The sequence below is a fragment of the Diprion similis genome, chromosome 13 (genome assembly GCF_021155765.1).
Source record: "Diprion similis isolate iyDipSimi1 chromosome 13, iyDipSimi1.1, whole genome shotgun sequence".
Taxonomy (NCBI): Eukaryota; Metazoa; Arthropoda; class Insecta; order Hymenoptera; family Diprionidae; genus Diprion; species Diprion similis.
This window is the reverse complement of record NC_060117.1, coordinates 10,902,541-10,915,097: the sequence shown is the minus strand read 5'-3', so window position 1 is coordinate 10,915,097 and position 12,557 is coordinate 10,902,541. Positions and strand designations below refer to the sequence as shown.

The 12,557-nt window shown below is 44.8% G+C and overlaps 1 protein-coding gene across 1 annotated transcript; it reads left to right on the top strand.

Annotated features, from left to right (window-relative positions):
* The first annotated feature begins 1,494 nt into the window (after positions 1 to 1,494).
* LOC124413869 lies at positions 1,495 to 2,721 on the top strand. Its single transcript, XM_046894655.1, has one exon. The coding sequence runs from the start codon at positions 1,495 to 1,497 to the stop codon at positions 2,719 to 2,721; it is 1,227 nt and encodes a 408-aa protein (XP_046750611.1).
* Positions 2,722 to 12,557: the final 9,836 nt, after the last annotated feature.

Here is a 12,557-nt window from a genome sequence, read left to right as displayed (position 1 = left end):
CGACGGTTTGGTGCTATCCAAGAGCAGCGAAGCGATCGACCAACTGCTGAGCTACATGAAGAGAAGCTTCGAAATGACCACTGGTGATTGCCAGTACTACGTGGGCATGGAGATTAAAAGAGACCGGGTAAAGAAGAGCATCAGCATCGGACAACGAGCGTATGTCGAGAAGTTGGTGTTGAAGTTCAACCTGGGAGACGCAGTCCCGATGAGCACACCGGCTGATGCGAGTGTGAAGCTTGTGAAGAACCAAAGTGAAAAATCAGTGAGTTTTCCATACCGTGAAGCGGTAGGATCGCTCTTGTATGCAGCGTTGGTGTCCAGACCGGACATTGCGTTTTCAGTGGGAGCCGCAAGCCGTTTTCTGGAGAATCCGGGTGTCGAACAAGTTACAGCAGTCAAACGTATACTGAGATACTTAAAGGCGACTCCTGAACTTGGAATTGTTTATGAGTCTGCGACGCCACTGACTGGGTACACAGATGCGGACTTCGCCGGCATGGAAACACGTCAGTCAACAACCGGTTTTGTGTTCATTATGGGAGGTGGACCAGTGACCTGGCGCAGCCAGAGACAAAAAAAGGTCACATTGTCGACCACCGAGGCAGAGTATGCAGCAGGTTGTGAAGGAGCACGTGAGGCTTGTTGGATCCGACAATTGCTCAAAGATGTTAACGAAGAGTCACATGATCCAACACCGTTGTACATCGACAATCAAAGCACCTTAAGAATGATAAAAAATCCGGAGGTACATGCTAGAACAAAGCACTTTGATGTCCAGCTGCATTTCAGTCGAGAGGCGAGTGAATCGGGGATCGTTGCAGTGAAATATGTGCCTAGTGATGAACAACTGGCGGACGTTCTTACTAAGCCACTAACGAGAGACAAATTTATAAAAAATATTGAGAGTTTGAACGTAACGAATGTATACGGCGAGTGGGAGTGTTGAAAAAGGCGCCGTATAATGGCGATTGTATGCTCATGCGCAGAGACTGTTCTCTAGTCACTTTCTTGCTGTATAGTTACTTTTCTCTCTCAGTTGATACGAGCACTGCGCTGCTCGCTCTATCTCAGTCTCTTGCGACAAGTTTGATCGAACACGCGCAAAACCCTTTTTCTCTTATAAAATACATTTTTCTTTTTCGTTCACTTCGTTTCTTGTGTTTTCTTTTCATACCTTTTACAACAGATCACATACAGCTTCGGTTAGTAGATCAAGACGGAGACTTGGTTAATTTTGAGAAGTTATAACTGTGAGACTGCACATCAAATCGCAATAAAATATGGGTATTGTATATAACAGATTACCCAATAAGAGTTATATTAGTAAGGCGGCATGTCCCGATCAAGTCAGTCATCGATCGATTCCCAAACCGTGAACACGTCAAAACGTGGAATTCCTGATAGCTCTGGGTCTAAAAGTGACACCTTTTGGAAGTGGAATTTCCAACGAATAAAACTACGGTTCTGCTGTTTCGTTGTCTGCTACGTACCATGGAGGAGGAAATCTTGAGCATTCAAACACCCGTCGCCTTCGATGAGTCGATCGCTCACCAAGAAATACATGCACACAAGCCGTATGCGTCATCAACTTTTAACAACAGCGACGAGATTCGCATCACCGTTCAGCATCAGGATTTATGCATATTACCAAGCAAGAGTTCGCTGCACATCTCGGGAAAATTGGTCAAATCAGATGGCAGTCCAGCAGCGGTTACAACCCTGGTCAACAATGCCATCTGCCATCTGTTCGAAGACGTACGGTACGAGCTAAACGCTGTAGAGATTGACAAATGCAAAAACGTTGGTCTAACCAGTCTGCTGAAGCGTTTCGCCTCGCTCAACCCTGGTCAGAGTTGGCTTCTGGAAAACGCTGGATGGCTCGATGTTCGAGAAACGAAAAAATTAACTGACGCCGATGGTAACTTCGATGTGGTTATTCCCTTGAGCATGATATTGGGCTTTGCCGAAGACTATCGCAAGATCATCGTCAACGCGAAGCATGAGCTGATTCTCACAAGATCAAAGAGCGATTCAAATGCCATTGTTCAAAATCAAGACGAAGACTTTCGAGTCGTGATCGATCAAGAGGAATGGTTAGTACCGTACGTGGAGCTTTCGAATCAACGAAAAATTGCTCTGTTGAATTTCATCGAAAAAGATACACCTGTCTCCATGAGCTTCCGCAGTTGGGAGATGTACGAATATCCTCTGCTACCGGCAACCACGAAACACGTGTGGACTGTAAAAACGTCCACTCATTTGGAGAAACCGCGATTCATTATTCTCGGTTTTCAAACGAATCGAAAAAACAAAGCCAACAAAAATGCCAGCAATCTTGATCACTGTAACACCACCGACGTCAAGCTCTTCTTGAATTCCGATTATTATCCGTACGGTAACCTGAACCTGGACATGAGTCATAATCGCTTCGCACTGCTGTACGGGATGTACGCCAACTTCCAGGCCACGTACTACGGCAAGGAACCCGAACCTTTGTTGACAAAGAGCGAATTTCTACAGTACGAACCTCTGATATTCATCGACTGTTCGAAACAAAACGAGGCTCTGAAATCTGGACCGGTTGACATTCGTATCGAATTTGAGGCTAAAAAAAAATTTCCCGCCAGTACATCTGCCTATTGCTTGATTTTACACGATCGTATAATCGAGTACAATCCGCTGAGTGGTGGGGTGAGAAAATTGGTATGGAAACCTTGAAGGTTGCGATTTTCGATTCAGTCTTATTCACGATGGAGTTCATAGTTGACGTGCAAGGATTCAACAGACCAGGCCCTGGATTTACGCCAAAAGAGTTAGCAGTTATATCAGTCAACGAAGAAACTGACCCATCAATTTTTCTCTTCCAACCGCCGTACGATTGGAATTCTTTACTCGCTCCGTTTAAGAGCGAAAATTTGTGGCTGTCACGGAATTATCACGGGTTATCCTGGGAAGGCGGTGATGTACATCTCGAGAAGCTTAATTTCACCGTCGAATGTGTGTCGCGTCATCGGTTTACGTGAAAGGATTGGAGAAGAAGATTCGGCTGCAGAAAGTTCTAGGCGAAAACGTTGAAGTTGTCGATCTGATGGATTTGGGTTGTCCGTCGTTGCAAAAATTGAACAAAATGTCAGATACTAAATTAAACTGTACGCATCACTCTATATCTCATCCAAACTGTGCTGCTCAAAACGTATTGTTAGTGCGAAATTTTCTGTTGAAATACAAAAGCCTGCCGGCATCTACTCGACCAGTTCTTAATTCCTACTGTCCGGAGCTTGATGGTCAGGATACCGTTGAATAAGAGCAAACATGTAATACTGTACTCTTTATTATCAATAAAAAAAAGTTTTCACCAAGATCAACCGTTGATCCAAAACCTCCCCCCTGCTAGTTAAGAGTTAGCGTTAACAAATTTCAGAACCTTCCAGAATTCAACGACGCGCCGAAAACCGATGGACGCAGGCCTCTCGACGTCAAGTCGCGACTCGTCGGACGATTCCGAGAATTGTTTGTCTGCCTAAGATTCCGAGAATCGGTTCAGGGTCGCAGGTTATCTTTCTCACGGCTCCGGAACCTTCCAGAATTCAACGTTGCACCGAAAACCGATGGACGCAGGCCTTTCGACGTCAAGTCGAAACTCGTCGACCGATTCCGAGAACTGTTTGTCAGCCTGAAATTCCGAGAATTCGTTCAGGGTCGTCGTATTCAACGTCGCACCGCTATCCTTCGACCTCGGGCCGCTCGACGTTAAGTCGAAACTTTTCGGAGTCATTGCGTAAGCCTCCCCAACGTCGGACTTCCGCCTCGAAACTTCTCGATCGTTGGAGAATCTTCTAGAACTTTCTGAAAGCTATCAACGCGACACGTGCGAGGATTCTTGTTCGAACGTTGGAGGATTCGCGGGGGTGCGCTCGAACGTTTGAGGGTTCGCGGTTGCGCTCGGTAAGGCAGATTCTCGATCCCGCTCGATCACGCTCGATAAGCATGGTAAGGGTAAGATCTACGGTAACTGACAGAGCACTTCTTACCGACCGGCATGATTTCTTACCGACCGGCACACCAATCTAGGGGATTTCTTACCGACCGGCACACCAATCTAGCGGATTTCTTACCGACAAGGATCAAAACGATGGTAACCCCTTACCGACAAGACTCAAAGTGATGGTAACGCAGAACGCTGACGGCTCGCCGGAGTGGGGATAACCTTGATGGGTTTGCGTCCGGGCTGGGCGGCGGCGGGGGGAGGGTGCTTTGCCGGTAAAGTAGGTATTTCTACGCAGAATCCCCCTTGTATTGCTACTAAAAATCAACAAAATGCTGTAGTTCTGAAAAAAGTGTCGTGTTTTAGAGTAAGAAAATGGTCGTTTTTTTAATGCCAAATTGACAATTTTCAACCAATCAAAAAGATCGTACGTCATTGTATAGTAAATATACTAAAAAGTACTCAGTTTCATTTTGAAGTCGATCGGTGAAATTCTCTTTGAGTTATGATGTCAGCAATTTTGAAAAATGTCGTTTCGAGAAAAACGTGTTTAAAATAGGCAAGTGGAGCGGCTTATACCTGCGAGCGGTCGCTCTTTAAAACGCTGTCATTCAAAAACTATTCAAGATACGACCTTGCCGCTTTCACAGGATATTTTTGAAGGTATAAACTATCGAATAAGCCAACAAAAAAAAACCGATTTTTTGAAAGTGTCACACTGGTAAGGCCCCTTAATATCTTTACGTTATTTATTCCTAAGTGACCATAACGTCTATGCCATAATTGCGTATTGTCCCTTTTGGTTTTTGACTCAGAGTAATTGCACTTTGGTTCATCTATCTGTACTTTTACTGTGTATAAAGATCCATTCCTATGCCCAATCATAACTATATTACTTTCTGTGTACACTTTTACGTTACCGTTAGAAAATAGTAATTTAAACCATTTTTCTCTATTCTAGACAATGATAATAGATTTTTTCTTATTTTTGGTAGGTAATATTCATTTTTAATTGTACAGTTTGGTATCTGTTATCTATAAACGTTTCGGCCTGTATGTTTCCTACTCCTACTGCTTCTAGTACGCTACCGTTTTTAGCTGCAATTATTTCAACAGGATTCTTTAACTTTATATACTCACTGAAAATCTCCGTTTTGTTTTTCAAGTGATCTGAGCATCTTGAATCTATATACTATTTAATATTTTCTGTTGCCGCTATTTTGTTTTCGATTTCCCTGCTAATTGTTCGCACATGAAGATGACTCTTGCTTCCGTTTCAGCTACAAATGTCCTCTTCCTTGATTATATCTTGATCCTCTTCCTTGATTGTATCCTCTTCCTTGTCCTCGACCTCGTCCTCTGTTAGTTTGATAATCGCTCGTTCCTGACGATTCTCCTTGACTTTATGCTCGATATTTTTTTCTTTTTCTCCATTGAAATTGTTTTTGGCCTGGTTTACCACATGTATAGCACGAGAAGGCACTGTTAAGGATAAGAATGTTTATTCACGTTTTTCATTAAGACTGTACGTTGATGTTTTTGTTTGGACTGTGTGCAGTGAGCATGTCATGCGCGAGCATGTACACGAGGCCCGTTTGGGTATCTTCGGTTATACACGAGAGATCGTGCGGAAGCACTGCTTCCCTCCCCTTTTTGTTGTTTCAGTTGATCTCGTCATGCCACATGAGAAACTACGTAATAAAAGTTTATCCAGCGACTTTGTCGCTTATTGTGTTCCCGTGTACACGAGTTTTTTCTTCTAAATTGAACCTGTCTCTTTCCCGATCCTTTCACACAATTACTTTGCTTCATCAGGTTATGGGCCCAGTTACCATTATACTTGCAGAAACTGTGTGACAGAAGGAAAGAGGTGCAAGAGAAGGCTTCAATACACGAGGCCAAAGAAAAGAAAAAGGTCAGCCATCTTGAAAGCGCGCGAGAACGTTGTCGAGACCTCGTGTAAAACGTATCTTACATCCGCAATGTCTGTGGGAATCTCCGCAAAGAACGTCAAGAGATTTGACGGGACGAACTATCAAGGATGAAAGTTCCAAATACAATCATTACTTGTCATGAACGATATTTTGGACCTGGTGAATTGATCAAGAACATATCTCGCAGTAGTAGCGGGACACGAGGACGCCGCGAAACAATGGCTGAAAGATGACGCCATGGCAAAATTCATTATTTCATCATCGTTGAAAGATGCGCAGCAACAGTGTGTTATCGTGTATGAGCGCGAAAGCCATGTGGGACAAGCTTAGTCTTATACATGAACAAAAAACGGTGACAAATAAATTGGGTCTTCTACAGCGGTTTCACGAATACCGCATGGTTGAGAAAGACACGGCTGTACAACACGTGGCAAAAATTCAGAATATGGCGAGACAACTCAGTGATATTGATGAACCAGTGTCGAACGCGACAATCGTTGCAAAAATTCTCGCAGGACTCACGACAAAATGCATCGTAGCAATAGCATGATACGATGTTCCTGGGGTAGTGCATCACCCGAGCTACAAACAATCGATCTCTTACAGGAGAGACTGATAAGAGAGGACATGAGGCAAAACGCAGAAAGTGACGCAGTAGTTGCGTTGGCCGCGTCGAAAAAGGAACGTGAAAAGAAAAAATCGTACGACAAGAAAAAACCAAGACAAAATAAAAAGGACATCGAGTGCTACAAATACCATGAAATGGGGCATTTTGCGCGCGAGTGTAGAAACGAACGAAAAAAAACGGGAAGTGAGAACAAAGATCGCGACTGTGCGTTCGTAGCGGATACCGACGGAGAAAACGCAAAGCGCGCGTCGAGCAACCGCGGTACCTACCGAATAGAATGTTTCTTATCAAGTGCGCGCGAGGTAATGACGGCGAGCCAAAACGAAATCTGGCTCATCGACAGTGGGGCGTCGCGACATCTAACCTACCGTCGGGAATGGTTGACAGACTATCAAGAGAACAAGAGAGGCGACACGATCTCTCTCGGGGATAACGGAGTTTGTAACGTTATCGGCGAAGGAACTGTAGCAATAAAAAAATTGATGAATGGTGTTTGGCAAGACGGCCGCATCGAAAACGTGCTGCTCGTTCGAAAGTTGCAAAAACACTTATTCTCTATGGGAGTCTGTACCAGGAAGGGCTACGATGTGCGTTTTCGAGATGGAAACGTAAAAATAGTGCGCAAAGACGACGAGATAATCGCGGTAGCTACGAAACAAGGGAACGACATCTGTCGGATGTTGTTTAAAGTCGTAAAACCGGCAAGTGTCGAGGAAGCAAACATCGCGACGGCGAATCTGAGTGTTTGGCATGAACGATTGGGACACGTGGGCACGCACAAGATACGCGAGCTAGTGAAAAAGGGTTTAGTGAGTGGAATCTCGCTAACCGACAAAGCAGAAGTGTTTTGCGAGCCATGCCAACTCGGAAAATCCCATGAGCAACCATTCAAAAAGGGGGCAAAAAAGTGTCAACTGTGCCGGGCGAAGTCGTGCACACGGACGTTTGCGGACCGATGTCGGTCGAGTCGCCAAATGGATCGAGATTCTTCTTGACTTTCAAGGACGACGCGAGTGGATTTCGTCACGTGTATTTCTTAAAACAAAAATCACAAGTGTTTGAAAAGTTCAAAGAATACGAAAGAATGATTTCGAACAAATTTGGGCGTACAATAAAAAAGTTAAGATCGGATAACGGCCACGAATTTTGAAATAAACAAATGAATGATTATCTCGCGTCGCGCGGTATAATGAGAGAAACCACAGCCCCGTATACTCCGGAACAGAACGGCAAAGCCAAACGTGACAATCGAACAATAGTTGAGAGTGCGAGTACCATGCTTCATGCGAAGAGCTGGCCGCTAAATCTGTGGGCAGAGGCGGTAAACTGTGCGGTGTACGTATTAAATAGAACCGTGTAGTCGAGTGAAGAGAAAACACCCTATGGAATCTGGGTGGGTAAATCTGCAGATCTTAAACATTTGCGAATCTTCGGATCAGCCGCATACGTGTATATTCCGAAACAACTGACTCAAAAATTAGACCCTCGATCAAATAGGATGATCTTTGTCGGCTACAAAGATAACTCATCAAACTGTCGGTTGTATGATCCCATTACAAAAAAGGTCAGCGAGTCACGTAATGTGACTTTCAACGAGAAAATTGGAAAAATAACAACGAAGTTGGAGCTTCAGGATAAAGACGATGACAAAAATGAGGTAACATTGCAAGAGGAGCGTGAAATTGAGGAAGTTCATAGAGAAATCGAGAATAATGCACAAGAGGAGTTGGATGAACCGATCGGGCCAGTCGAGGAGGAAAGAGACCCTCGAGAGATCCCGCATAGACTCAGAGATCGAGCATTGATCAGAGTTCCGGCAAAATATTCACTAGATATTGCTGAATATAGCACTCCAAACAGTTCTGAGGAAGCAGTGAAAAGCGAAGAAGCCACGCAGTGGGCAGCCGCAATAAAAGAGAAGCTAAACGCACACGAAAAAAGCCACACGTGGAAAATTGTGGCAAGAACACCGAACATGACAACGATCGACTCGAAATGGGTATTTCGAGTCAAGTCCGACGAAGAAGGAAACTCACCTCGGTTCAAAGTGAGACTTTGCGCAAAAGGATTCCTACCGCGCCAAGGAATCGACTACACCGAGACCTTCACCCCAGTCGTCAGGTATGACTCAATTCTAGCACTTCTGGCAATGGTGGCCATGAAAGACCTCGGATTGACACAATTCGACGTATAGACGGCATTTCTGTACGGAAAATTAGAAGAAACGATCTTCATGGAAATACCAGAGGGTCTTGACGTCAGCGGTAATGAAGAAAGTGTTGTGTGTAAATTAGAAAGATCGCTCTACGGTTGAAAACAATCTCCAAAATGCTGGAATAAAAAATTTACTCAGTTTTTAACCGAATTCAATTTCAAAGAGAGCGAAGCGGACAAGTGTATCTTTGTAGGTAAATTTGAAAAAAATATCGTTTATCTAGCGCTGTTTGTTGACGACGGACTAGTCGCGTCAAATACCAAATCAACTCTTGATATAGTCATAAAACGATTAAGTGAAACATTTCAAATAACTGTTGGTGACTCTAGTCTTTTTGTCGGTTCACAAATTAAGCGCGATAGAAAAGATAAGTCGTTATTTATACACCAAAGCTCGTATACAAAGAAAACGCTGGAAAAATTTCAAATGAGTAAGTCAAAAGCCTCAAGTGTTCCAGCTGATCCACACGTATCTCTGTCTCCGTCTTAGACAGACGACGAAAAAGTAAATGTGTCATACAGAGAAGCTGTTGGTTCACTTGTTTTTCTGGCCTCAGTGTCACGCCCCGATATCGCGTATGCGGTCAATTCTGTAAGAAAGTATTTGAACAACCATAATCTCGATCATTGGAGAGCAGTAAAGAGAATTTTCGCATATCTTAACGGAACCATTGATTATGGTATTAAATATAAAAACGGCGATAGCGAGTGTAAGCTAATCGGCTTCTCCGATGCAGACTATGCAGGTGATATCGGGACAAGACGATCGACAAGCGGTTATGTTTTTTGTTTGGCAAATGGTGCAATAACCTGGCCGTCACAACGACAAAAATTAGTGACCCTGAGTACCACCGAAGCAGAATATGTTGCTGCATCTGCAGCAGCAAGAGAATTAATTTGGGGACGAAGACTATTGTTCGATATTGGATATCAATGTGAAAATGAAACCATTTTGAACGTTGATAATCAAAGTGCAATCCAATTAATAAAGAATCCCGTTTTTCACAAACGGACAAAACACATCGATATCCATTATCATTTCATACGAGAAAAAGTCGATTGTAAGGATTTAATGGTAAGATATATCCCGTCTGAAAATCAACTCGCGGATTTGTTTACAAAAGCAATTCCGAAAGATCGTTTTGTAAAATTACAAAATAGTCTAAATTGGTTTTCAGTGTGTGCCAAAACGCTATAAACGGCGGTAGTGTTAAGGATAAGAAGGTTTATTCACGTTTTCTATTTCGACTATACGTTCATGTTTTTGTTTGGACTGTGTGCAGTGAGCATGTCATGCGCGAGCATGTACACGAGACCCGTTCGGGTACCTTTGGCTATACACGAAAGCTCGTGCGGAAGCACTGCTTTCCCCCCCTTTTTGTTGTTTCAGTTGATCTCGTCACGCCACATGAGAAACTACGGAATGAAAGTTTATCCAGCGACTCTGTCGCTTATTGTGTTCCCGTGTACACAAGTTTTTTCTTCTAAATTGAACCTGCCTTATTCCCGATCCTTTCGCACAATTAAGTAGATAATATCTAAGAGTTCTGGCGCACAATGGCGGCATTTCAAGGGGGGGTTCCCCCGATTCCTACGGGCCGGCCGGGGCGGCTACAGCGCCGCGGGGGGGGGGGGGGGGGGGGGGGGCACTAAGGGTGCGTGAGGGGTCCACGGGAGGAAGGGGGGGGGGGGCGTTGGGCACGCGGTTAGTTTCCGGCGGGGGGGGATTCCTGTCGGGTCTTGTTTGACGGCGGAAGGCTCTAAATTAGATAACGCCAGACCACTTGGAAAAATTCCTGGAAATGCTGCCTCTCAGCACATGCCGATAATAAACGCAGTGGGATAGGGGCACAAGGAGGAAATTAAAACCTGTTAAGGAAAATAACTGTTAGTCGCATTTCTATCTGTAAATGCAGAGTCTATGTCTGTCCAATAGAGCCAAGCTTGGTTCGGGTACCTTCGGCTGTTCTCGTGAGCCACCGAAGTATGTTCGCTTAGGGAAGCGTCCCTCAGTCGTATACAGTTATCTCAAATAAGAACCACGCTCTGCTACACAGTCGCTAATGTTATAAAATAAATACGTTTTTACCAGATCTAACTGACTACATGTGTTACTCTATCCCGTCCACAACCCTGCTACAACAGGTTATGGGCCCAGTTAACGGTTACCTGCGAAAAATTGTGTGACGGCGTGAATTTTCATTTCGGAGAGTCAAGCGTGGCGTAAAAAAAAAAAAAGTCGGCCATTGTTGTAACTGAGCGTGTGCGTGAACAGAATCCGCGATGTCTGTGGGAATTTCGGTGAAAAGTGTGAAGCCCTTTGACGGGACGAATTTCCTGGGTTGGAAAGCCCAAGTGAGTGCGTTGTTTGTCATGAACGACGTTCTCGATGTCGTGGACGGCACGAGGGCCGTGCCGGCTGAGGGGGCGGGAAACGCTGCCGAGATAAAGAAGAACGTGAAAGACAATGCAACGGCGAGGTTCATCATTTTGTCAAATCTCGACGAAGCACAACAGGTGTGTGTGCTTTCGTGCACTACTGCGAAAGCAATGTGGGACAAAATATGCCTTATCCATGAGCAGAAGACGGCGTCCAACAAGCTGGGGCTGCTGCAAAAATTTCACGCATACCGGATGGGCGAAGCTGATACGGCAGTACAGCATGTAGCCAGGATAACAAACATGGCGAGTCAGCTAAAGGATATCGGCGAAAACGTGTCAGACGCCACAATAATGGCAAAAGTTCTTGCGAGTCTGACCACAAGGTTCAGTACGCTGCAGGTGGCATGGGACAGCGTCGAGCCCGATCGGCAAACTCTCGACAATCTACAGGAGAGGCTAATTCGTGAAGACGCGAGGCTCAACAGCGATGAAGCTGGTTCGGAAGCATTGGCTGCGACTGGAAAAATTCGACAACACCAATCTGTGAAAACTTCTGGAAACAAAAAGGCTGAAAATAAAAAGGAAGGAAAGGACATACAGTGTTACAAATGCCAAGGCATGGGACACATCGCGCGTAAGTGTAGAAACAAACGAAAACCGCGTGACGACGGCGATAAAACTAGCGACTGTGCGTTTGTAGTGCAATTAAGTGAAAGTTCAGCAGCGTCGGACTCAAAAAACGCGGCAAACGCTTGCGTGCTGTGGACACAAAGTCATGTAATGGCGGCCGATCAGAGCGACGTCTGGCTGATCGACAGCGGTGCATCAAGGCACCTGACATACCGACGCGACTGGCTTACCGACTACAAGATGGACAGCAGCGGTGGTAAGATATCACTGGGAGATAATCAAGTCTGCAACGTCGCTGGCGAAGGCACGGTGCGAATAAAGAAACTTATCGACGGTGTATGGCAAGACGCGTGCATCGAGAAAGTACTGCACGTTCCGAAATTGCGCAAGAACCTATTCTCAGTTGGAACGTGTACAAAACGCGGCTTCACAGTGAACTTTGAAAACAATCAAGTTGAAGTAGTGCGCGATAACGAGGTACTCGCGACAGGAATAAAGCAGAGTAACGACGTGTACCGCATGCTCTTCAAGGTCGTGAAAGAGGGCTGCACCGAAGAAGCGAACATTGCCACGACAAATCTAACTGTCTGGCATGAACGATTAGGGCACGTTGGAAAGCGCGCGATACGTGAAATGATAGAAAAAGGACTAGTGAGTGGAGTGTCAATGACGGATAAAAATGACGTATTTTGCGAACCGTGTCAACTTGGAAAATCACACAGGCTACCATTTAAAAAGAAATTGGATCGTGAAGCGAAGACCAAACCGGGCGAAAAAATGC

Excerpts from the sequence above, each read along its gene's own strand:
- LOC124413869 (XM_046894655.1), top strand. The coding sequence starts at position 1,495 with ATGGAGGAGGAAATCTTGAGCATTCAAACACCCGTCGCCTTCGATGAG.